The 25,140-nt window shown below is 37.0% G+C and overlaps 1 protein-coding gene across 1 annotated transcript in view; it reads right to left on the reverse strand.

Moving 5' to 3' along the window:
* The window catches only part of ANKRD50 (ankyrin repeat domain containing 50), a 33,931-nt gene extending 24,801 nt beyond the window's left edge, over positions 1–9,130 (reverse strand). Inside the window, exons 1-2 of the mRNA XM_059378149.1 lie at positions 8,899–9,130; positions 6,386–7,328 (exon numbers count right to left, since the gene is read on the reverse strand). Coding sequence (XP_059234132.1) covers positions 6,386–6,897 — 512 coding nt within the window. The 5' untranslated portion in view covers positions 6,898–7,328; positions 8,899–9,130. The remainder of the gene's footprint in view (positions 1–6,385; positions 7,329–8,898) is intronic.
* Positions 9,131–25,140: the final 16,010 nt, after the last annotated feature.

Raw genomic sequence — 25,140 nt, forward strand, 5'->3', positions numbered from 1 at the left:
CCCCCCAACACACACTTAACCCAGTGTCCTGTTTGGCTCACGGCTCTAGCCCTGACACTGAGCGTATTTCTGGCACCCAGCAGGTGCAGAATATTTGTTTCAGAAATAAATGAATGAGCCAATGAACAGAGACGCTGAAAGAGATGCTGATTTGAAAAAGACAGAAAGGTTAGTGAAGAACACTCCAGTGAAAAGATACATGTTGATCAGAGTGAGGGTAAAGGCTATTGATGTAGATTTCATTGCTATCATATTAGATATGACCATTGGTAGCCACATAAGTAAATAAAATTATTAAAGGAGCATGTATAAAGAGAGAAGAACTAAGTAAGATTTGTTGGACAAACACTCAAAGAGAACCTAGAGGGAGAGTGACCAAACGAAGTAGTCAGGGGATTTTGAAAGGAAGAAATTACAAATAATGAAAAAAGTTCTAGGACTTACCATCTAAGGTTAAGATAGAGAAAGCAATGAGTTCAGAAACTACACTACATAAATATCTTTCTGTGGGTATGTATATATAGAAGTTAAACATCAGTAAGTTAAAAAATGAGGTCATAGAAGTAGTACTTGAATATACAAATTCGAAGTATGAAGATTTGGTGGGAAGTTTTTTTAAAAAATCATTTTTTTTTTTTTCCAGAGGAACAGAAAACATGTTCATGTCTGAAAATGCCAGTAGGAGCTAGGCTGGATATATAAACAAAAGAAGTGGTCTTGAAATGGAGTAACAGAGTTGGGGGAACTGGTGTGTAGGTCCCATCTAAAGAAAGCACTTAACTCAGCTCTACCAAATAACTGATTCTAAAGAATGAGAACCCAATATTGTCAAATTTCCTTTTTTTTTTTCAAGAAAAACTAAAAATCTGGATGTGTGTGTGAAATTTCCTGAATTGGGTAAAAAATATTCTATTTGTAGGGTATAACTTTACTCTCTCTGGTCTAAAAAGAAATTCTGAGTTATTAGGAAGTAAATCAAAGAATGGCCAAGTAGAACTAAAAATATAACTGAAATTAAACAGTAAAAATATGGAGCAATATGTTATGTCATTATAGCAGAAGTGATTAAAGGTAGTGGAATGGTTCAGCAAATGATAAAAAGTAACAGAAACGGGAACCAAAGGTAGTAGCTCTTAAGATATGAATATAAAAGAGAAAGTACCCAACAAGGGTAGAAAGAAAAGGTTTTAGGAAGGGAAAGAGGGAGGGCTTGAATGAATGGAAGTCCATCTTAAAGTGAATTAACATGGTTAAAAATTGGAAAATAACAGACAATTCAGTGAAAAATGACTACCTTAGACTATAATGAATAAAGAATTTTGATTATGAAAATTACATTAATCCATTTATTTTATTTAAAAAATGAACAGTAAAGACACTTTACAAGATCTTTTAATCTGAGAACATCTAAGAATGGATAGTGACAGTTAGAAATTATTAGTAGTATTAGTTATACAAGACAGATAATGGAAAGGGAATATTTTTCCTTGAAAATACCCCCAAACTGAGGGTAAGAGGGAAGCACACATTCCAGTTTCATTCTGTTCTTTGTCCCTTTGTTGAGTATGCCAAAAATACTTGGAGCCAGTTAAGACAGAAGATAGACATCTGGCCACTTAAAACTATCTGGACTAATGCCATATTCATACATGCTAAAGAGCAGACACAGCAGGTTAGTAAATTAATAATCACTATATCAATCTGGTCTGTATTAAAAACTGACCTAAATAATATAACATTTCAATTCCCTTTCTTACACAAGAACTTCAGCAGTCCTTCATTTAGGTTCAAACATATTCTAGAAAGGTAAGTAGCATTATTCACTCATTCAGATGATAATCAGTTAGCACATGCTATATGCAAAGTGCTATTCAAAGCACTATGGTAAATATAAAAAATTAATCAGTCATGAATAATGTCATGAAGAAGCATATGCCTAATAGAGGAGATAACAGAAGAGATATGTATAAATAGCCAGAAAAGAAACTAAAAATCTAAAGAGATACAAGTGAAAAATGATATATGTTCAAGGAGAAGGAACTAAAAAGACAAGAAAAAGGATTCAACCATTTGAGGATTCCTAACTGACATAAAAAACAAATGTCAGTTTGGTCTTCCGGTTTCCAATTCTTTTCTAACAAGCATTTAGCTATAACATTTGCTAAACTCTCAAAGTTCAGTTAGTCATCCTAATTCTTCATCACAATTTTATTCCATTTACACATTACACAGAATAAAATCTTTTTACTCAGGAAAATTGGTATCACACATAGAAAACTCATACCTGGTCCTGCAGATTGTTAACTAGAAATAAAAACTAGAGAATGGTATCTACCAGGAACAAAAATTTGTATTTCCCACTACCACATCGGTCTAAATCTCCGAGAACATCCTTGGATTTAAGGATCATGACAGAAAGGTTCAGAAAGGAGATTCTGGTTGAATGAAATAACCATGTCCAGTTGTGTTTCTAAGCCAGTCACAAGATCTGAAACTACTATTCTCTTTCTCACATTCCCTAACTTAGATACCTTGACATGCCTGTCAAAAATAATTGTAATTTGTTTACAGTTTTATGACTACCAGAAGAGTCTAACACTAACTCTAGAAAATACACAAAATACACAAAGTTTTGCAATAAGAGCCTGAAGGGGAAAAGGCAAAATGAAAGAAACCACCCCTAATTCTAAAGTAAAAATGTAACTGTCATAGACTTGGTTCCATCAACAGAAATGAGAAAAAAAATTCTAAACATAGGAACAACAGCTTTGCAACTTAACCAATTAAGAGAGAAAAATGAAAAAGGGAAAAAAAGAAATTAATGGGTCTTCATTCATCATTCCCTTTAGATCATATAATTCCTTCCAACTAGTGTTAAAACATTCACGTGTTGCATGAACACTATAACAAGGATTTACCCCAAATATTACTTCTTTATAGAAATAGGATAAATATTACTCTAAGAATTTGAGCTCAATGAAGGCAGGGCATTTTGTCTGTTTTATTCACTGGCTTAACTAAAGGTGGACTCTACTTAACACAGAGAAGGTTCTCAATAAATATCTCCAGCTGTACTGTGCTTAAAACACAAAAGACTCTCAAATATTCGACGTAAGAATGAAGGTCAGAAGAAATCTTGTGACAACTAAATCAAAAAATCAAGATAGTATATCTTGTGAGAATGGAAAGAAAGCAGCAACACTTAACTAGATTAAAATAATGTTCCTCTTGTTTTTATTATCATATAGTAAAAGACCAGTAGTTAACAAGTTACCATGCAGGTGTAAGACCTGTAATCATGAAAGATTTTTTGTGGTATTACATATTCTATCTAGTATCATTAAAGATAAATACTAGGGAAAAAATTAGGAAGTAAACTGAAGTATATAAAACACATTTGATACTGAATCACTTCTCTGCAATTTCCCCAACTTTGTGGATCTGTGACGAAGTAATATTTTATCAATTTTCCAATTATTATATACTATTAAATTGTTTCACACATGAATATATTAAACCATCAATATTACCAAGTGTTCGATGTTAAAATGTAACAATGTAAAACTGGTTTTGAGTTTTTTCCCAAAAGTGAAAAAAAAATTTTACTTTGCTTATATTTCATCTCCTATCATGTTTTAATAAGCTTTGATCTCTGTCTCCCTTAAAATAATATAATTTATTGAAAACAATGATTGCCTACCTGTTGAATTACATTTCTCCCTGCCTAAATAAAATAGATTCCTATTAAAATTCTCTAAAGGACTTTCTTAACAAATCAATCACCAAGAAAACTAAAATAAAATCTTGACTCTGTTTCAAAAGTAAAGGCTTAGATCATCTAATGCCATAGACTATGCAAAAATATTTCTCTTTAGCTATGACTTGTATTCTCACATTTGCATTTATTTGACTATGGTTATAGTAGAGCTTCACAGTCTTAGAGGAAATGTATTCTATAAATTATCAGAAACAGTTGTTACAATACCAAAGTTACCTAATTTATTTAATGATTAATTACTTTAATGATGAAGAAAGTAACCCAGGTTTCTGAAAGATCCAGGAGGAAATCAAAAGCACCAAAATGCTCCAAATAGAAAGACTATATTTCCATTATCATTTGGGAATACAAAGTGATTAGTTACTTCTGTCAGTCAGAAAATCGGGATTGTGTGGTTTTTACAAATATCTCTAACTGCTTCTTATTTCCCTTCAATTAGTTAATAGCTAAAATTCACATAGAGGAAAAAATAGGAGTATCATCTCAGTAGAAGGACATTTTCTCAAAAAAATTTATGATGCCATACATAAAAGTCTGCTCAAAATTGGAATATAGCAAAAATATACAGTTATCGGGCATGATTTTAAATATTTAAGGACATTTGAAATTTACACATAAATTCCAAGAAAATAAACTGTAATTACCTACTTTAGTTGGACTAAGTTCAACTTAGCTAAGTTCTTTGAAACTGATTTCCCAAGGTGTTAAATCCAAATAACATATACGAAATGAAATTATAAAAAATAAAAGTTCAGCTCTTCAATTAGTGATAGGATCTTCACAAAAAGTAGGAAGTCAACAGGAAAAGAGCTGTTTATGTACAGAGACTTTACGTCTCTTAAAAAGTACAGATTTATATATATTAAAGATATCACTGATTCCCTATTTAAAACCATCCACTGAACCTGGTTATTTCACGTCTGTGCACCAATATCACCTAACAGATTTACTTGTTATTTAAAAATGATCTAATAGTTTTAACTCCGATGTCAGTGGCTAAAAGCAAAAGGTAACAACAGATTTGTCCTGAGTTTTACTGGACTGCACTTATACATTAAAAACTCAGCAATAATATCACACCTCTCAAAGACACATCCCTTTGGGTGACTTTAATATACCCATCCTATGTTTGAATTCCATACAACTAAACATAAAGATAATTTTGGACTACTACTGTATCACTTATATGGGTAATCTGAAACCTACACTCAAATCACAACTGTGACACACACCCCTGTCCTCCACAAACTTCTAATCCACTCTCCCCCTCAAGTCCTTCAAAGATTTTCTATGATTACAAATCTGTATTCAGATACACATACTTCAAATCCCAGCTCTGCCACTTACTAGCCTTTAACCTTGGACAAGTTACTGAGGCCTTCTGTGCCTCGGTTTCCTCATCCATGAAATGGGAATAATAATAGTATCTATTTCACAGGATTGCTATGAAAATAATTTAGCATTTGTAAATCACTTACAACAGGGACACATAATGTTTGCTATATAATTAATATTTTCAATATCAGTTTAAATTAATAGATTCCATACCATTAGATAATGAGGACATCATAAAAACAAACATCACTCCTTTCATAACAATTCAAATCCTGCTTAAATGACTCCTAGAGACACACAGAGAAACAGACATAGGGTCACACATACATACAGGTACGCTAATCTCTACCGTACTGTATACCTGCAGCTTTGGGGAACAAACTTTTGCCTGCTAAGAACTATTTACTGTAAAGGGATCAAGGGATCAAAGTGTATGCAAATGAGTAATTCAAGCAGCAGTGAGGCAATAGCAAGCACAAAAATAACAATCTGCCGACTTCTTTTACAATGAGCAGAGGGGTGATATGCAAAAAATTCTTTTCCAGGAATCATGTTTTCTTCGCTCACTTGCTCTCTTCTTAGACCAATCAATTTACCAATGGAAAAATGCTTAATTGAGGTTAGGAAAAAGTTGGTTTTCATACTGCTCACTAAAAGTACTAAAATTACGCCAGATTTTCATTATTTTATAAATATCACATATTTAAAAGCACCACTTAACTTTTTGTTTACTTGATAGTGGAATACATCCCAAAACACAGATTTTCTTCAGATTTTCAATGGCCAATGATCTTTCAAAAAGAACTTGCCTCACTTAAAGAAATAAGAATAGTATAAGCAAAAAAGATTCTATGCTGAGAGTTCCTTTAAATTCAGTGCCATATATAGTGCCCTATACCCTCCCTGAAACTGTAGCCTCTTTTCCAAGCAGCTAAGTGGTTTTCTCTACTACAAGAACAAATATCCCTTACCAGTTATAGATAACATTAGAAAAGTAAATAAACAATTGCCATAAATTTGAAAAAAATAAGTTTCTGCAGTGCTTCACATTGTTATTAGAAAGTAAAATAAATTACTTTTAATCCATATCCTGTGCAACACAAAGCTTAAATTTTGTTTCCTTCAATACTCAAAGTAAACATGTGTATTTACAACTACAGATTATCCCCAAATGTGCATAAAATTTTAAAAACAGACAAAAATACAGACCAAAATCTAGAAAACATTAATTTTTGCTTAGAAACTAGAACAGCATGGCATTCTTACTGTTACCTTTTAAACGCTTCAGCTGGGTTCCTTTCACATTCTCCAGGCTGTAAGAGGCTTTGGACTGCTGGATCCCTTAGCTTATCCTCATATCCTTGGAGTAGTCCACTGCGGCAGATCTGGGCAACTAGACCTCTAATAAACCCTCCAACACACAAAGTATCAGAGTCTTGGGCTTTGCAGAAATGAAAGGCCAAAGCTTGGCGATGTAAACCTCTCTGCAAGCTTGCAGGTGAACTTGGCCACAGCAGCTCAGTACATAGGGCTGTCTTGCCACTGCCAGGCCCTCCTACCAACAACACACCCCAGGCAGCTCCTTTTCCAGAGACAACACTAGCATTATTCCCAGAATTCATTACAAGGGATGGTGTGTTGACAGCACTATTGCAGCAGTTAGTTTTCTCCTGGAGGCAATGCTGAAGCTTGTGGAAAACCCACTCCCTACAGTAAAACTGCTTCCCCTGCAGTAAACTCGTTTGAGCCATTTTGCAGATTTTCTCTTCCCAAGGATTAGTCATAATAGGTTCCTTATCTTCAACATTTGTTAGATCCTGGATACATCAACACAGGTCTTTACATCCATTAGGACATAACTTGCAAATTAAGTTGACTTTGACTTTACAGTAACTAGTTACAGTAAAACTCAACAGCCATAGATACCATTTGCCAACAGAATGTGCATGACTTTGACTCTTTACTCTTGATTATCAGCAGAGACTCTATTAGTTTAACTGTTGAACTGGTGGAAAATTGCCTGGTTCCAAAGCGTGGTAATACTTTCCCTAAATCTTGATGGGTCACATAACTCCATGGTTATATCTTAGAGTTTATGTGATTGTGGATGTTTCAAGTGTGCAGATGAGACAATACATCTGGAAAACTAAAAAGAATGCCCAATCTTTCAATTTGTACAAAATCCTTCTCCAGATTCGAAGTGTTAATTCTGTATCTGAAAATTAGATGCAGAAAAGATGTCTATTATAGTAAATGCCATCAAAGAGGTTACATGTGTACAGTAGATCGGTAGTTCTATATTTCTTGTTGAAAGACAATCACTCAAAGTACTAGACCTTACCAGTTTCAGGCATCTAGGCAACTGCCAGAGAGGGAACTGTTTCAGATTATGTGGCAGAAATGACAGTCCACTGTTACCACCTTCTTAATCCAAAGCATTCAAAAACTGCATTTTCAAGAGAGTAGATTCTTAATGAACCTGTTCACAGATTTCTAGGTTCAAGAGAGGGGGCAAATCAACAATTTCCACAAATAACTAAAACAACAATATCTTAGTGCAAAATATCGTGTGTTAAGAGCTTGTTTACTTAAAAGTTTACAAAGGATACAATTTGCCAGTTAAAATAATCTCAAAAATCCATATACTTAAAAAAAAAATCCATATGCTTCATCTTTGGTACTTTCAAAAAGCTGGACAATTGCCCCCCAGAATCAAAATTACATTTTCCTTTCTGTATTCTACTTCCTCTATGGTTATGCTTCCCAAAAAGCTGTATTTTTATCAAGTTACCCTAGATTAAAACAAACAAACAAAACTGTGTAAAAAGGAAAAAAAAAAAAAAAAGGCTTTATGCACACACAGTAACATCCTTAACTCTGGCCAAAAAGGTCTTTCCGACTAGCTTGGTAGAACAGCGCCAGTTAAAGGAAGCTCTATTAAACTGCACAGTCCAGCCAGTCAAGGACTCCGTTTACTCGACTAGTCACACTTCTTTGTTGATAGTTTGCAAAGCCTAGGGGATGATTACCAGGGCTGTGGCTGGATGGGAATGAGTTAAAAACAAAACAAAACAAAACAAAACAAAACAAAAAACTGAGGGGAGAATGGGGATGACCTTAAACGATAAATCTAATCACCAGTACAATGTGAATTCTTCCTTCCTCTGCGCTATAGATACACGTTTTGGATTGGGATGAGGATTGGAATCTACTACTGTGGCCGGAGAAAAGGCTGCTGGGGAGAATTTCTTCCCACGCAGGAAAGGGATCAGGAGTAGAGTGCTCCAGGGCTGGTTGGTGTTTGCCTACAGTTCCGGCCTCTAGTTTCAGCTGATAGACAAAAGGAACTCCGGGATTCCCAGAGACGGGAACCACCTTCGGTCTGAGCAGCCAGGAGCCACAGGGGGGCCACCTCGGAGAAGACACGGACTGAGGTGCAGCTTCTAGGCTGAGGTCTTCCCTTCAAGAAGCCTGGGAACGCCCCAAACACCCCGCCCCGCCCCAAGATTTTGGGGTGTGTCTTTTGAAGGGGGAGGGGGTGCCCGACGTCCTTGCCAATCCCAGATGAGGGGTCTCCTCCCTGTTGGTGTCCAGCTCTGAGCCCCCAACAACACGCGCCGCTCCCGCCCCCGCCCGACCCACGGCTGAACGTGGGGAGAAGTCGGTCTGGGGCCGGAGACTAGAAAGGGTGGGCGGGTGAGTCAGGTTCGAACCTAGCCAAAGCCCCCAAGCTTCCGACCTGAGAAGGGGCCTCGCTTCTACTCCCGCTGCCGCCCCTCAGTTACCTCGGCCCCAGCCGCCGCCGTGGCCGCTGCCGCCCCGGCGGACTCTAAGCCCCAGACACTTGCTCCTCTGAGAATCCGCGACCGCCAGCGCTCCCTGTACTCCAACTGCAGCCGCCTCCGTCGCTCGGCCTGGGGTTCGCTCTCCGGTCCAGATTCGCCTGTTGGCCCCCGGCAACTGCTAGTTCCAGCTGCCCCAGCAGCCTCGGTCTTGCTCCTCCCAACCCCCACCAGCCAACCGCCGCCGCCGCCGTCAGGGCAGTGACTGTCTAAGGCAGCCCGGGACTCGGCCGTCTCCGCCCCGCCCCACTCCTCGGCCCCGCCCCCACACCCAGGCCCCGCCCCCCCGACCGCTCGCCCTTTCTTCGCCCGCCCGCTCCTCCCCTGGCCCCTCCCCTCCCCCCCACTGCGCCCACCCGTCGCCGGCAGTGCCTGGGCGTGTGCGGGCGCCTGCACTCGGCTGCCCGCGTCGCTGGGGAACCTTTGGGGGAAGGGAGGAGCGGGGGTGGCCTTGGGGCCCCGCCTTTCGGAGGGGCGGAGAAAGGGGCGGGGGCTGCGTTCTCACGTCCCCGAGCTCACGCGAGTCGCTGCCCCCACCCACCCCGTCACCACTCGGCCCTGAGCCTTTCTTTGTCTTACAGGCCGGAGGGACTCGCTGGCTTTGGGGGCCATATCCGCTCCTGGGAAGGGCAGTTGGGCGGGCAGAGTTCCCTCTTGCCTCTCCCTTAAACCCCTTGTTCGAAAAGACCACTCCAGACCCGTCCTATTCTTCAATCCGGGTTCCCTTTTAATCCATTAAACCTCTCAGTCTGGGACAGAGAAGCAAGGAAAGGACTGGGAAGAATATTGTGAAAATAAAAAATGGTAGGGGTATAGGGCGACATTCCCATCCGCCTTATGAAAAGGACATGGCCTCCCACCAGATGTAGTTGAAAGTAGTCATGATTCGGTCTCAGGCTCCTGCCCTCCTGGGTAGTTGGATGACCTGCAGGGGCCACTATAGGGGAAAAAGTCCACAGTGGAGGTTAGACTGTAGAATCAGATAAACTGCCCTAGAGGGCCTGACTATAGGTAGTCACTGTTGAACTAGAGAGGCCAGTTGTTTGCACTCGCTTGGACCTGGGTTCTTTTATTAGATTCCACATTTCTGTTGGGAAGGTAAATGTACTGTCAACTGAGAGAGTAGAAAATGTGCTGTCCCTTATTGTTCCATTATTTTTGGTAAAGCCACGAGCTCTCCATTTCCCATTCACTATTAATTTGAATGTTTATTTCCCAAATATTAAACCAGCCTCCCATCTGTTTTCTCTGGAATTTCAAAGTACAGCTATCACACGTAACTAGAAAGTCATAAAACCAAATAGATTGTGCTTGTGCTTACCCTTCCATTCTGTTTATTCCTAGCCTATCCATGGCATTTTGACGCTTGCTGATCTTAGTATTTTAATTCATTTTTTGTGACTTCTGAGGTTCTTTTCCAAAGTAGAAGCAAAAAAGGCAAAAGATACAAATTCTCCAGAATTAGAGAGTTGAAAATTGATTTTTTTTTTAAATACAATTTTGATTTGCATTTGCTTAAGCAATTTTAATTACCACCAGCTTGTTTGCCACACAGCTTTATAGTCATCTAGTCCTTTAATTTCATGGCTGTAATATTATATGTTTAGAAAAATTACAAATAAGTACGTACATCATACTATCATTTCCATTAAACTATTTGCTAATACAATAATTAAAATAATTTCTGCCCAATAGAGAGAGAAGTTACAGAAACTTGGGTTTAGTAGGCCTAATTTTTTTATGATAACCATCTTAGAATGCTGTTTGAAATACCATCAGGGATAACCGAGCTGTAATAACCTTCAGACTCGTTTAGAAAATTTTTTGACTTTAAAGTTTATTTCACATTTCATTTTTATGGCTTTTTGCTTTCCCTAATAAAAAAATCTCTGAAGAACAGGGACTGTGCCCTACACAGCCTTGCATTTCCAACACTAAGCAAGGTTCCCAGGATGTAAAGCCTGTCTGTTTTTTCTCTCCACACTTAAAGACTTCCAATGTACCTGACATTATGTTGAGCTTAGTGATAGGTTATACACAACTGGCAGGATGAACACAGTTTCTTAAAGTCTGAGGGACTATTGCAAGGCAAAGGAAACTTCAGATTACTTTAGACTTCCTTTCTTTTTGGAATATCCATTTATCACCCCAATTTTTGATATGAAGTAATCATGTTTTTTGTTTTGTTTTTTTCAACCTCTTCTAGACTATATTGCTGCCTTTAAATCTCTCTCTCCAAAAGCTGAAATCTCCATTGTTGGGAAGTATGAGTGTGTCTGTGTGTGTGTGTGCGCGCACATATATATATTTATGCACATATATACATATACATGTATATGAGATATATGTGCACGTATGTATCTATATGTGTATGTTTGTGTGTGTACACTTAGTGAGTCTATTTATTGACCTAACCAGGACTTTTTTTTTTTTTTAAAATTTTATTTATTTATGTGAGAGAGAGTGAGGGAGAGAGAAAGCAGGAACAGGGACAGACAGGGAGGCAGACTCCCCTGCTGAGCAGGAAGCCCCATGCAGGGCTTGATCCCAAGACCCTGGGATCATGACCTGAGCTGAAGGCAGATGCCCAACTGACTGAGCCACCCTGCCACACCTAACCAGGACATTTTTTGAGAACAAAAAAACAGAAAGACAATAAAATTAATTAAAATTGTGTAATTCTTAGATATATTTCTTTATTGATTGGAAACTTGATTGTATTATATTTAGTGGAGATATTAAATAGTTCTTTTCAAGCATTATTTTCCAAAAATATAGCAATTACATATATAAACACATAAATATACACTTATTTACAACATGTTATGATTTTTTTAATCAATTACATGAATGCCAAAAATGGCATAAGCAGCATACTCACTCTTAGTTCTTATTCACATACATTAATCAACTTCCGTATATTTTTTCTAGCACCATACTGATATTTTTCCAAAGAATGTGTTTTTTAAGACGTAGTTTTCCTTATTTTTAGTCTGTTCATAAAAATTGCTTGAATTTTCCTTACATTTGAATAAATTTGAAATTTTGACACTGTCAATGCTTCTCTGTAGACCATGGTAGTTTTAATGGAAAATTTTCTCTCTAAGTGCTGAGGTACCTAGTACACTGGAAGCAAACTCTAATAAATAAAATAAATTCTCAATTTAAATTTCTTTATATTGAAATGTATAGAGTTTTCAGCCCAAATCTTTCCATAGGTGTATTCTTTTTTTTTAACCTCACTCAGAGTAACATCATTCAACAGACAATTTTACAAGACAAAGCTCATCATTTAAATTTTCTTTCCATTTATTTTGATAGTTGTCCTTTTCATGGAATACATTCAATTCCTTCCTTGATTGGTAGAGGTCTATTTCAGTATCTTCCTGTTAGCAACTTTTGTTTTCAATAATTAAAATCACTGAAAGCTGCAAAATTCTAATATTTTAATTTTAAAGTTTTGATGATTTTAAATGAAGTGATATGAAAATGCAAAGGATTCTAGTTTAATTCTAACTAGTGTAGATCACTCAGATTTGTTTACAAAGTAATTCTTTAAATAAATATCACTGCAGTTTCGCAAATTATGCCACAAATTTAAAAAAACTTTTACTACACAAAAGCATTCAGTGTACTTGCTGTATGCTCTACTACAGGGTAACTCAGTCTCCATTTCACCTATTACCTTACCTTTGGTTTCTCAACATTTACCCCTGATTCTCTGATGTGGCAGCCTGGTGTGTTCATGCATGTCACAGGCGGCAGCAGCACCAGACCACAGCACACCTGACTGGTACATCAAACTCCTGGTCAGATCAACAGCTTTGAAAGTTTCTCTATTCCAAAGACCAGCAGTTGGCTGTACCTAGCCTCCCATGTCAAACTGTACTTCTTTCCCCTAGCTGCTATCTTTCACACCATCCCTGAAAGGAAGGGGTTAGTTACTTTGCATCTGGAAAGAGTCCTGAGAAGAGTTATTGCTGGCAGTTTTTTAAAATACCCAACAAATTTAAAGAATTTTGTTCACTGCTAATGTATCTCACACACTATTAAACAAGACCATAGCAGAAGCTGCAAATAAATATGAAGGTCTACCAAACCTTCTGGATTATTTTAATACTACTGTTGATAATGGGGCTTTGTTTACACAAACATGCACTAGTTAAATGCGCCTGAAGTAGCCCTAGACTATAGAAGTCTTTGATGCAGTAGGTGTAATGATAGGAACATCCAGCTGTGGCTATCTGCCTAAACACTCCTTTTAAAAACTGCTTATTCAAGCTCTCCATTTGAAAAGTATTGTTGCCAGCTGTATTTGTTTCTGTTCCTGAAAACAAGCCCCCAAATCGTTTTTGCTTATAAAATGTGCAAGGTATAGTCCTTTCCTTCAAACGATTAAACAAACTCCAAAGTAAGATACATTTTGCAGAATTACCAGCTAACCAGAAGAAAGACTCAACTAGCTCTGTTTACCGAGTAACTGGCTACAAAGCTCTACCTTATCCTACAGGCTCCCAGGTAAAGCAGAAACTCCGTAGACCTCAATATTACACCTATAGTACACAGGATAGTATGAGTCTGAATCTCATATACTTGTCCAGCTCCCAAAGACAGCAAGGAATATAAAGCAGCAAATTAGAATCTTCTGAAATATGTCCTTCCTTTGGATTCTCATAACTGCTTTTTCCTACCTTTTCTTATATAGGCTTCTATATAGTTTAAATGCCCAGTTCCAAACATGTCGCCACCGCCCTTTTCTCACATCTTTTATCCTGATAAGGGTAATTTGTAAAATCTCTGAACCATATTTTAAAGATCTGAGAACAGCTGAAACTGACTTAGTAATGAGTTACATTCCTGACTCCTATGTCATATGGTCATATGTAAAAACAGCAGTAATTACCTATAATTATAGTTATTTAAAAATAGTGCAAAATGTCATTTGTCAAGGTGGACTTCTCTAATTTCATTATGTCTATGTACTATGCATTTTTTGATAAAATGTCAGTGAAATCTGAGATATAATTAATCTCTTGATTTGCTGCATGTAATTTGTTAACTTGATAGGCCCTAGGTAAATGAGAGATATTATTTTATTTGTTGTCTTTAGTCTTCCTGCTCTTCTAAATACCATATCTTTTTTTTTCCTTTTTTTCAAGTCTCTGTTACTTGCTACACCAGTATTTGTGAAATACTAATTGCTGGCATCAGCAACCTCTGAGAGGTAGGTAGGTTGTATTAATTTGGAAGATTAATATAATATACTAGAAAGCAAAAAAATAAACTGAAGGAAGGAGCTGTGGGAGTAACTCATCTCAGAAAACATTTTTTTAGGTCACAAAGGCTCCTGTGAATCCAACGCTTCCCATCCCACACATGTTGCCAGGGAACTCATTTATGTATCTCTGTGGTAATGGTAGAGGCAGGGACAGTCATATAATGTAGTAGTGCCAAGAGGCCTATGGCAGGTGGTTTACTTCCCAGAAAATTTGTTTTGTTTTTTCCTCCGTTAGGCTAGATGTTAAATGACCTCCATGAAGTAATTCATAATTTTCTTCCCAGTCAGCTTTATCTAGATGCCTATATTTCTTATTAGTGCTCTCCAGTTAGCCTAATATATAATTATTCTTTTAAATTATTTCTTTTATTTTTGTTTAATTTTGATAAAGCCCCTCTATTTTTTTTTAAGATTTTTTATTTATTTATCAGAGAGAGATGGGGGGAGAGAGCAAGCACAGGCAGACAGAATGGCAGGCAGAGGCAGAGGGAGAAGCAGGCTCCCTGCTGAGCAAGGAGCCCGATGTGGGACTCGATCCCAGGACGCTGGGATCATGACCTGAGCCGAAGGCAGCCGCTTAACCAACTGAGCCACCCAGGCGTCCCGAAGCCCCTCTATTTTTTAAAAAAAATTCTTCTGTTGGAAAAACATAGCTGAAATCCCAAGTCTAGAACTGAATTTGTTGAAGAGCGCCTAATGCCAAGTCTTTAAAGTATGAAATATAGCATTGTGTCAGAAATGACTGGTGAACTAGAAACATAATGAAAATACCACCCAAAAATTATTTTCTAGAAGGCTTATCTATAGGAAAAAATGTTTTTATGCTTTTATTTCAACTTCGTCCTAGATAGACTCCAAAGGAAATCAAATAAAGGAAATAAAGGAAAAAATGTTTTTATGCTTTTATTTCAACTTCCGTCCTAGGTAGACTCCAAAGATGCCCTTAATGAACCATGATTACTGAACTCTACATCCTTAAGCAGTTGCCTCACACAGTACTGGCCTGGCCTGTGACTTGTGTTAACCAATAGAATGAGGCAGAAATGGCACTATATAGTCTCCTGATCTAGATTTGAAGAGGACTGGCAGCTTCTGTTTCATGTCTTAGAATGGTCACCTTTGGGAACCACCATTAAAGAAGTCTGGCTACCTGCTAAAGAGACCATACGGAGAGACCACACCAGGAGGCCACATGGGGAGACCATGAGATCCTCTGGAGAAGTGGAGAGGCCTGTCAGCCCATCAAACCATTTGGGCCTTCTGATGACTCTAGCCCTAGCCACCATTTACTACGACTTCATGAAAAATCCCAAGTAGACACACTGCAAGATTTGTCTAGTTGAGCCTTGTGGAATCACAAACTATATAAGAGATGTCAACATGATTGCTATTTTAAGCATCTAAGTTGTAGAATGGTTTGTTATATAGTAGTAACTAAAACATTATATGATAGAAATAAATCTCTTAGTATTTCACAAATACCACACATAATTTCTATTGTTCCTCTCTTCATCTAGTCTCTTGGGCAATTTCCATAGTTTGGATAACTGTAATAACATACATTTATTTATACCATCCTACTTTTCTGTGGTATATACACTATCCATTTGAGAAATAATTAGAAAAATGAGACAGAAGGGTCGCCTAGGTGGTTCTGTTGGTTAAGTGTCTGCCTTTGGCTCAGGTCATTATCCCAGGGTCCTGGGATTGAGTTCTACGTCAGGCTTCTTGCTCAGTGGGGTGCCTTCTTCTCCCTCTGTCTCCCTCTTCCTGCTTGTGCTCGCTTGCTCTGCTCTCTGATAAATAAATAAAATCTTAAAAAGAAAAAGAAAAGAAAAGAAAAATGAGACAGAAGTTAAGTGAACTTTTTAAGATCATATGGATTAAGATTTATATTTATTTCCAAGTGTCTTTTCTCTCCATTGAATATTTCTTATCACATTAGAAACTTTATTCAACAAGGATGTTTCTCACTGTACCCTATCAGATAGCCATGTGATATCTCCAAATACATAAAAAATCAGGTTCTAGCACACTGCTTAATAATAAATGAGAATCAGAAGTTGATTCTGATGTGTTGGTGAAGAGAATGGGGTAGGTAGATCTAGAATTATATTATTTTAATAACGTTGATTTAAGTTCTGAATGTTGGTAGCTACTTCGAAAAAAGAAAAAAGAAAAAAATTTGTTTAATATTAACCTTAAGAGCTTTTAATTATTTTTTTTTTCCATAGAGGATTCTATATTTGCTAATAACATATTATTAAGAAACTTAAACAAATAAATGATAGTTCTAAATTTTGGATAATTCAGGTGAGCAAGCTCATTAATAAGTTATTCAAAGTCTCACTGTGTAACTAGAATATTTAACATGGAGGTAAACTAGTTTATCCAAGGATCATACCTTTATATGAGAATTCCATCAAATTTATTGTTACAAACACAAAAAGATAAAACTAAATATTTTTCAATCAAATCAGATAAATTAAGACCCCAGAGGAGATAGGAAAGGAAGCAATCAACTTCACACTTGGAGGTACACTTTGAAAAAGAGAACTAATTCTTTTTTCTAAAAGACCACATAGAGGGAAGAAAGGGAGTATAGTTTGGAGAAATTTCGAGAGGGAGGATATCAAAGAAACAACGTTCTCTGCAAAGAATAATCATCCCTGGAACATCAGGAAGTTCCTGGCTTTAAGAAAGTATAGTTTTGGCACACATAGGCTGTGTGCTATAAAACAGCAGATGACACCATTCAGATGGATTGTCATGTGCTTCACTAGGTCAAGGTAGTGAGGACAGTTAGAGATCATATTTGAGTAGGTGCAACAAACCCACATCCAATGGTTTGATACATAAGGACTTATTTCTCTTATGTAATAATAAAAAGCCTAGATGGCATGACTCAAACAGGACCTCTAAAGTGTCATCAGGAATCACCCTTCTATCTTTCTCTTCTTCCTCTTCTGCCATCCTAAGTATATATCTTTTATTTTCATTGTCACATCATGAAGGGATGACCAGTTTGTCCTGGCTTTAAAACTGGAAGTCACACATCTAGGAAACCTCCTTTGTCCCTAGTAAACCAAGACAGCTTGTCACCTTTTATGGTGTCAACATGACATTCTACTTCTAGTTTTTTAGATTCATATCTCATATTCTTCTCAAATCTTGAAGACAGGAAGAAGATGAGGAGGATTTAGAGAAAAAGAGGTGTGTAGAACCTATGTCAGAAAAATAAAACTTTTCCAGTAATTCTCAGCACCCATCTAAGTTACCAGAACTACCAAGATAAGCTGGGAAATGGATTTTATTAGCTAGACACATTGCTACCCTGAAAAACTCGGGATTCCATTTGTAAGAAGGAACTGAGAGAGTGCATAGGAAGATAGCAGTATGTGTATAATTTTGTGACTTTCTCTCAGAATCCTCAGTATCTATAGGACGACAATAGAAAAAGCAAACAAGAAGGGCAAACCAGGGCTAGAGATTTGTCAAAGGAAGAATTTCAGAAAGGTAAGGAAACACATTATTTTGGGGTATGCATATAATAAATGGGAAAAGGAAACAATCAGACAATAATAGAGCAGAGCAAATATTACTTGCAAAAGTGGCTGCCTAGCCTGAGAAATTGAATGTGGATTTAGGCCTGTGAGCTCTTGTACTGATACAAAGATCCCAGAAATTTTGATTGAAGAAAACATTTATAATAAAATTCTTTCAAAGGTATTTTTTAAAATTATGAAAGCATTGTGAAGTAATACATTTTTCTGAAAATCAATATCCCCTCCTTTGACTTAGGAGAAGATAACATGATAATGTTGATAAAGAGTCTCCATTTGGGCCACATTGGTCAAAATGGTTCTTAATAAAGGAAAAGATATTTAAAGGGAAACTTGCTTTTGGCCTCTAATTCAGCTTTTTGAGGTGTATTAGATTTTTGGTGAATTGGTTATCTGTTGCTACATCACATACCATAACCTAAAGCTTGGTGACTTAAAACAACACAGGATGTGGAGTGACTGGGTGGTTCTGCTTGTCTTACCTGGGATCCCTCATGTAGTTGCATTCAGTTGGCTTCACTCCCATGTTTGGGTCACATGTTGGGTTAGCCATGAGGTGACTGGGCTTTCTTTGCATGGCTTTTTCACAGCAAGGTGGTCTCTCAGTTCCATGAGAGCTAAGGCAGAATCGGGAAAGTCTCTTGAGGCCTTGGTTTGGAGCTCATACCATGTCACTTCTGCCATGGTTCATAAGTCAAAGTGATTCAGGGGGACAGACCAGATTCAAGGAGGGGAAAATAGACTAACTTCACCTTTTGATGGGTGAAAGGCTGAATGTTATTGTTAAGATTTTTAATACTACAAATAGAAAAGTTTGAGAATTTGAGAAATAATTTAAACTCTCCACTGGCAGGGTTGGGGGGCAAATATACAGAAAGTCTGTGCTAATTTTAAAGCAATGATGCCCTGTATTTCATGGGACTCCAGGGTAAGAGTCCCTGATTTAAACAGCTTCCCTTAAATTCAGTGTACAGCTTAATATGAATAAACAGGAATACAGTCAAAAGGATTAGTAAAAGGTTTAAGAAAAATATGGCCATCTGCAATGACATTTTTTTCTGTGTTAGATTCTATATTCTATATTAAAATTATGTTTTTACTTAACAGGACTTTGAAGGGTTAAGGCAAAGAAAACTTATAGTTGAACACATACTGATAATTCACTTGATTTTGGATGAAATTATTACTTATGTAAATTAATGCACAACAAAGGACAATTTCTTTTTTCTAGTTCTTTAAAATTCTTCTGATTTTAATCAAGTTGTCACTCTATCTCTGATTAAATCAAGTTGTCATTCTATCTTTGACTAAATTCTTTTAATTTAAGATGGTTAAAAGCAGCCTATTTTTATCTTCTTTAGTCACTGGTGGTTGAAGGATCTTCTCTCAAACAGGAAAAGTGAAGTAGAATTTTTGCATAATTTTAGTAAATAATTAAAAAAAATAACTAAGTGTATGTTAGAACATACGTCAACATGAACTTTTTTCAAAAATAATTTCATGTGTAGTAATTGACATAAGTAATAACTTCTGAAGACATAGTTCTTATTTGATATAATCTTTATGAAATGAACAAGTATTATAACAGATGATAGTTTACTTTGACTAAATCCCAATTAAAATAAAGACTTATTTTATTATTTGTATTTATTTATATACATTTATTATTTGCTTCCAGAAGAATTTTAAAATGTCACATAAATAACTGCCTGGCATTTTAGTCTATAATCTGTAATTGATAGGATAAAAGCAAGACTTTCAGATAGGTGCACAGGTTACATAAAGGAAAGCTTTACATGATTCCTGAAAGGTGAGGAACAAGGGGATACCCATTCAATAGATAGAGGTAGAACCTGGAAAGAGATATATATCTTAATCAAGATGTGCTCTCAGACCCAGGCAGAAAAGATTATTGAAGTGTTCATTGTGAGAAGTTTATGTTAAAACTCAAGTCCACAAATTACATATTAAATAGAAGTAGAAAATCTACAGTTCAAGCCTTATATTTGGACTAAACCCAACTCTGAGTGATGATTTTCAGGTATTTTATTTTTTAATACAAAGAGATTCAAAACTTGAGAAAGATTTAATACACCACTGCTGATTTTGAAGATGGAAGGGGGCAATGTGCAAAGAGTGGATAATGACAGGAAGGAGCCAACAGTAATCCCTGGCTAATTGCTAACAAAGAAATGAGGATGTTAGTCCTACAGTTGCAAGGAACAAAATTCTGCTAATGGCTAGAATGAGCCTAGAATAGGAACTTGAATTCTAGATGAAAACACAACCAGTAGACAACTTTATTTAGCTTTGAATACTTGGAACCCACTCAAGCCTGGCTGGAGTTCTGAGGCACAGAAACTGTGAGATATTAAGTGTATGTTGTTTTAAGCTCCTAAATTTGTGATAATTTATTCTGTAGTAGATTTTGGTATCCACGATGCCATCAGAGCAAATGCCCGTAAACATAGAAAGGGATTTGGAATCAGGTAATGAACTGAGGATGAAAAACATGATAGAAAAAGCCTCAACTGCTTTGAGAAGACCATTAGTAGAAATACAGACACAAAAAATGCTGCTGATGGAGGTGCCTGATTGGCTCAGTGGATTAAGCATCTGCTTAAGTCTGCTTCTCTCTCTACCTCTGCCCACCTTGTGTGTGTGTGCTCACTCTCTCTCAATAAATAAATAAAATCTAAAAAAAAAAAAAAAAACTTCTTCTGTGGGCTCAGCAAGAAGCTAGGAACTTGCTTCTGAACACTAGAGGAAGGGAGATCCTTGCTATGTAGTAGTGGAAAGCTTAGAAAAGTGGTTTCCTGCTGTTACACAGAAAGCAGAACTTGTAATAATAAACTTGGATACTGAGTTGAGGAGATCTCTAAACAAAATGTTGAAGGTGAGGCCTGGTTCCTTCTTTCTGCTTTTAATAAAATGTAAGAAGAAGAAAAAGACATTGAAGAAAGAACCGTTAACCAAAAAGGACCCAGGACATGAGGATTTGAGAAATTCTCAGCTTCTAGAGATGGCAAAAGATGCTAAAATTAAGAAATTACTCCTGAAAAATGTGGCACTGAATAAAAGGTGTGGGTGTGTCTATACAACATTTTGCTGCCACCCTGGAAAGATCAAAAGGTCAGAGTGTTCAATCACCAGAGATTAAATGTATGCCTTATAGGTCTCAATTAGATCCAATGGCCTCTCTGAGAAGCTTATTGGCAATGTACCTTAGATATTTCATTTCAAGCCAAAAACAGAAAAGGAATTACCTCAGAAAGAAATTTATGAGTGAGTCTTTTGTCTGATTTTTCTCCAGAAATCCACATAAAGCCACAAGGTACTTGGGAATATATTATTAGCAGGAGCATTCCAGCTTCGACTGAAAGTGGCAGCAGGAATATGAAATAAAAAGGAGCTCTCAGCATTCCCTAATTCTCCTGGCAGGAAACAGGGTCTGATAATACTAGTCAAGTACAAACAGGACCTACCTTTCATGAAGGATGACTCAGAGCTGAGATCACCAGAGGGCAGAGGTGAAAGTCCCAGAGAATATCCTTAAGTCCTGAAACCTAATAGGGCCTTCCTAGCTGGATCTAAAATTGACTTAATTTTCCTTGTTTTGGGGCCAGAATGCCTATAACTATATTAGATTTCTATTGCTGTGTAACAAATTACCACAAATATATAAACTTAAAACAATGCAAGTTTATTGTCCCTCAGTTCTCTAGGTCAGAGTTTATTATGGCTCATCTGGCTTCTCAGAGTCTTAGAAAGACAAAATCAAGATGTCAGCCAGGCCAGGCTGGACTTTTATGTTGGGGCTCTGAGGAAGAATCTGTCTTAGAGTTCATTGGCTGAATTGAGTTTATGCAGTCCCCTGTTTCCTAGCTGGCTATTGGCTGGGGTCCAGTTTTATCTCCTACAGACCACATTCCTTTGCATATGCCCCTCCCCCCTCCCCCCAACTTTCTTCAGAGCCAGCAAAGGCACATGGAATCCTTTTTGTGCTTTGACTTTGTCTTTCTTTTCTTGATTTCAGAGTTTGTTCTGGTATTTGAGTGTATGAGCCCATTTCAGTTTTAAGCAGTGAGAAACGCTCAGTACCTCAGCAATACACATAAAATGTGTCTCCTCAGGTAAAATGAGAAACACAAGCCAGTGTCTTTGCTGGAACACTTTGATTTTATAAGTGTTCCTTTCTACAGCCACACTCTCGCTACACTGCCAAAACTGAATGTTATCTGAAGAATATTGATGGAATAAAATGACAAGTAGTACATAGTACTCTATTTTATTGGCCATTGGGATAAAACTCTATGGACTTGTCTGAGAGAGCAAGCCTATCAGAAGAGAAAACTGGAAATCCAGATAAGAGGTTTCTGATTCCAATTTTGAGCAAATCATTTATTGGATTCACTTTTCACCATAGGATATTTTCGTAATAAAAGCTTCAAAAATACCACTAAAGAAATGCAAAGCGGGGCGCCTGGGTGGCTCAGCGGTTTAAGCCTCTGCCTTCAGCTCAGGTCATGATCTCAGGGTCCTGGGATTGAGCCCCACATCGGGCTCTCTGCTCAGCGGGGGGCCTGCTTCCCCCCCCCCCAGCCTGCCTCTCTGCCTGCCTCTCTGCCTACTTGTGCTGTCTATCAAATAAATAAATAAATAAATCTTTTAAAAAAAGGAAAGAAATGCAAAGCTGTGTATTATTATTATTATTATTAATTATCAGTTCTGTGACACTGCTGTTACTGCTATGGTTGTCTCTGATAAAATAGTCCTTTCCTCATTTTTTAGAGAGATCTGACTACTGCATCTCTCTTCAATGATGCCTCTACTTGTGTTCTCCATCCCAGCCACACATACTTAACACTATGTGTAAGTCCCTGGACATGCTGTTTGTTCTTTTGTGCCTCCTGAGCATTCTACTCTGAACTGACTTGCAATTTTGTCATTTTTTTTTTCCATCTGCACTTTCCATCCTTTAGAAATCAGAGTACCAGACCTCTAACACTTCACCTAGTATTTGGTGCCCTTCCATGTGCCTTTTATTGTGATTCTGAATTGTATTCCCTCCAAAATTCACAAGTTGAAGACTTCATCCTCAATATGACTCTACTTGGAGGTAAGGCCTTTAAGGGAGTAATTAAAATTAAATAAGGAAAGAAAGGTGAGACCTTAAACCAATAGGACTGATGACTTTTTAAGAAGAGGAAGAGACACCCGGAATGTATACAAACAGAAGAAAGACCATGTAAAGACAGAATAAAAAGGTGGTCATCTGCAAGCCAAGGAGAGAGATCTCATCAGAAACCAACCTTGCCAGCATCTTGATCTTGGACTTTCAGCCCCTGAAACTGTGAGAACATAAATTGTTGTTGTTTAAGCCATGTAGGCTGTGGCGTTCTGTTAAAGTAGCCCTGGCAGGGCAGTTCAGTGCCTTTGTTGCTCCCTGTGCAGAGCTCATCCATTATTGTTGTTGTTGCTTTTTTTCAATAGTGAAACCCATACTGAACAAAAACAGTAATATCCACTCATAAGCACAACTAGAAATATGAAGGCTGATTGTTGGCTTCTATTCTTAACTTCAAACTTCCAGAAATATTAGGACAAGTTTAATGTTTTCAGTGTCTGAACTTCTGTTTTCTCTGAAACTTCTTATCATTTGACTTTTATCTTCAAAATCCAGCCAAAATTATTTTCAGTTATGTCATTAATGACCTTCTAATGGATCACTCCTCCTCATTGAATCAATCTTACTGTGTCAAAACAACCCTTTTAACTTGCCCTTATTTTCAAGTCATAGTTCTGGTTTTTTTTTTCCTCATAAATCTTTGACTATCTCTTCCAGTCTTCTTTTGTTCATTCATTTCCATCCATGTTTCTCTTAAATAAGATTATTCTACTTGTTTCTATTCATTGTCCTCTTTTTCTCATTCCAAATTCTCATTCAAGGCCTCAACTCCTGCTAGTGTCTGTATTTGAAGGGATCTCCCAAAGAGATATGCCTGGTCCAACTTCTCTGTACTATGCTCACTACTGCAGATTTCCATTTGGATTTCACACAGGATTTCAGACTCATTATGTTCAAAATTGAATGCCAATGATAATTTTAAAATAGAGGAAATTGTGCACTGAGAAAATAGAAGGGAGATAATGTAAATCTTAGAGTTGAAGTAAATATTTTTCCAGCACAAACTTGTTAGAGATAAGAAAGCTAAAGCAAAATACAGCAAGCCCTCAAGTCTGTATTTCTGAAAAAAAAGCAGAAGAGTTCAATGGCTATCAGTTAATGTGGCCTCTGGATTTTGTTATGCTCTTGTTTTCAAGGGCAGTACTAAAATTATGAAACTCTGCATTATAAAGACAAGTCAGAGAAATATTTTATGTATTCTGAAGTAAACTATAATGGAAGTTGTTAATATCAGCCCCTATATCAGTCATATATTTTTTCATGCTAAAACACTTGTCAGTTCTTAAGTTTTTTTGTCTCAAGATACCTTTACATTTTTAATAATTTCTGAGGAAGCTAAGGAAATCTGTTATGTAGACTGTATCTATTGATATTTACGATATTTGAAATTAAAACAAAACTATTATTATTATGTTTAAATAACCATAAGCCTATTATAATTTTATAAAAATAAGTATATCTTCCAAACAAAATTATGTCTTCCAAAGCAAAAAAGATTATGTGAGAAAAAGTCAATGTTTTACATTTTGCAAATGTCGTTAATATCTGGCTTAATAAAAGATAGCTGGACTCTCTTATACCTGTGCATGCACCCTGTTTTGATGTGCTTTTTTGGTTAAAGTATGTTAAAAAAAAATCAGCCTCCCACAAATAGGTAATTGGAAAAAGAAGAGTATTTTAATAGACTTTCAGACAATGTATAATATTCTCTTTTATACTACACCAAAACTTGGCAAATGGTGATGTCTTAATGCTTTAAGGCTTTAGCTTCCATATGGAATTGGAACCCATATCAATGGACTTTTCATACTCTGTAACAAAAAATTTAATTGGTGTTTTAGTCTGCTGGGCTGCTATAACCACAGCATAGAATGCCATAGACTGGGTGGCTGATAAACTACAGAAATTTATTTCTTATATTTCTGGATTCTGGGAAGTCCAAGATCAAAATACCAACAGATGTGGTGTCTGGTGAAAGCCTGTTTTCTGTTTCATAGGCGACAATCTTAGTGTTCTCACGTGGCATAAAGGGCATAGAAGCTCCATAGAGAGGACATAATCATCTTCCAAAGGCCCCAGTCCAATTACCAACATGTTAAAGTTCCAACATATGAATTTGGAGGGACACAAACATTTAGTTTATAATGACTGGCCTG

Source organism: Mustela nigripes, chromosome 1 (genome assembly GCF_022355385.1).
Source record: "Mustela nigripes isolate SB6536 chromosome 1, MUSNIG.SB6536, whole genome shotgun sequence".
Lineage (NCBI taxonomy): Eukaryota > Metazoa > Chordata > Mammalia > Carnivora > Mustelidae > Mustela > Mustela nigripes.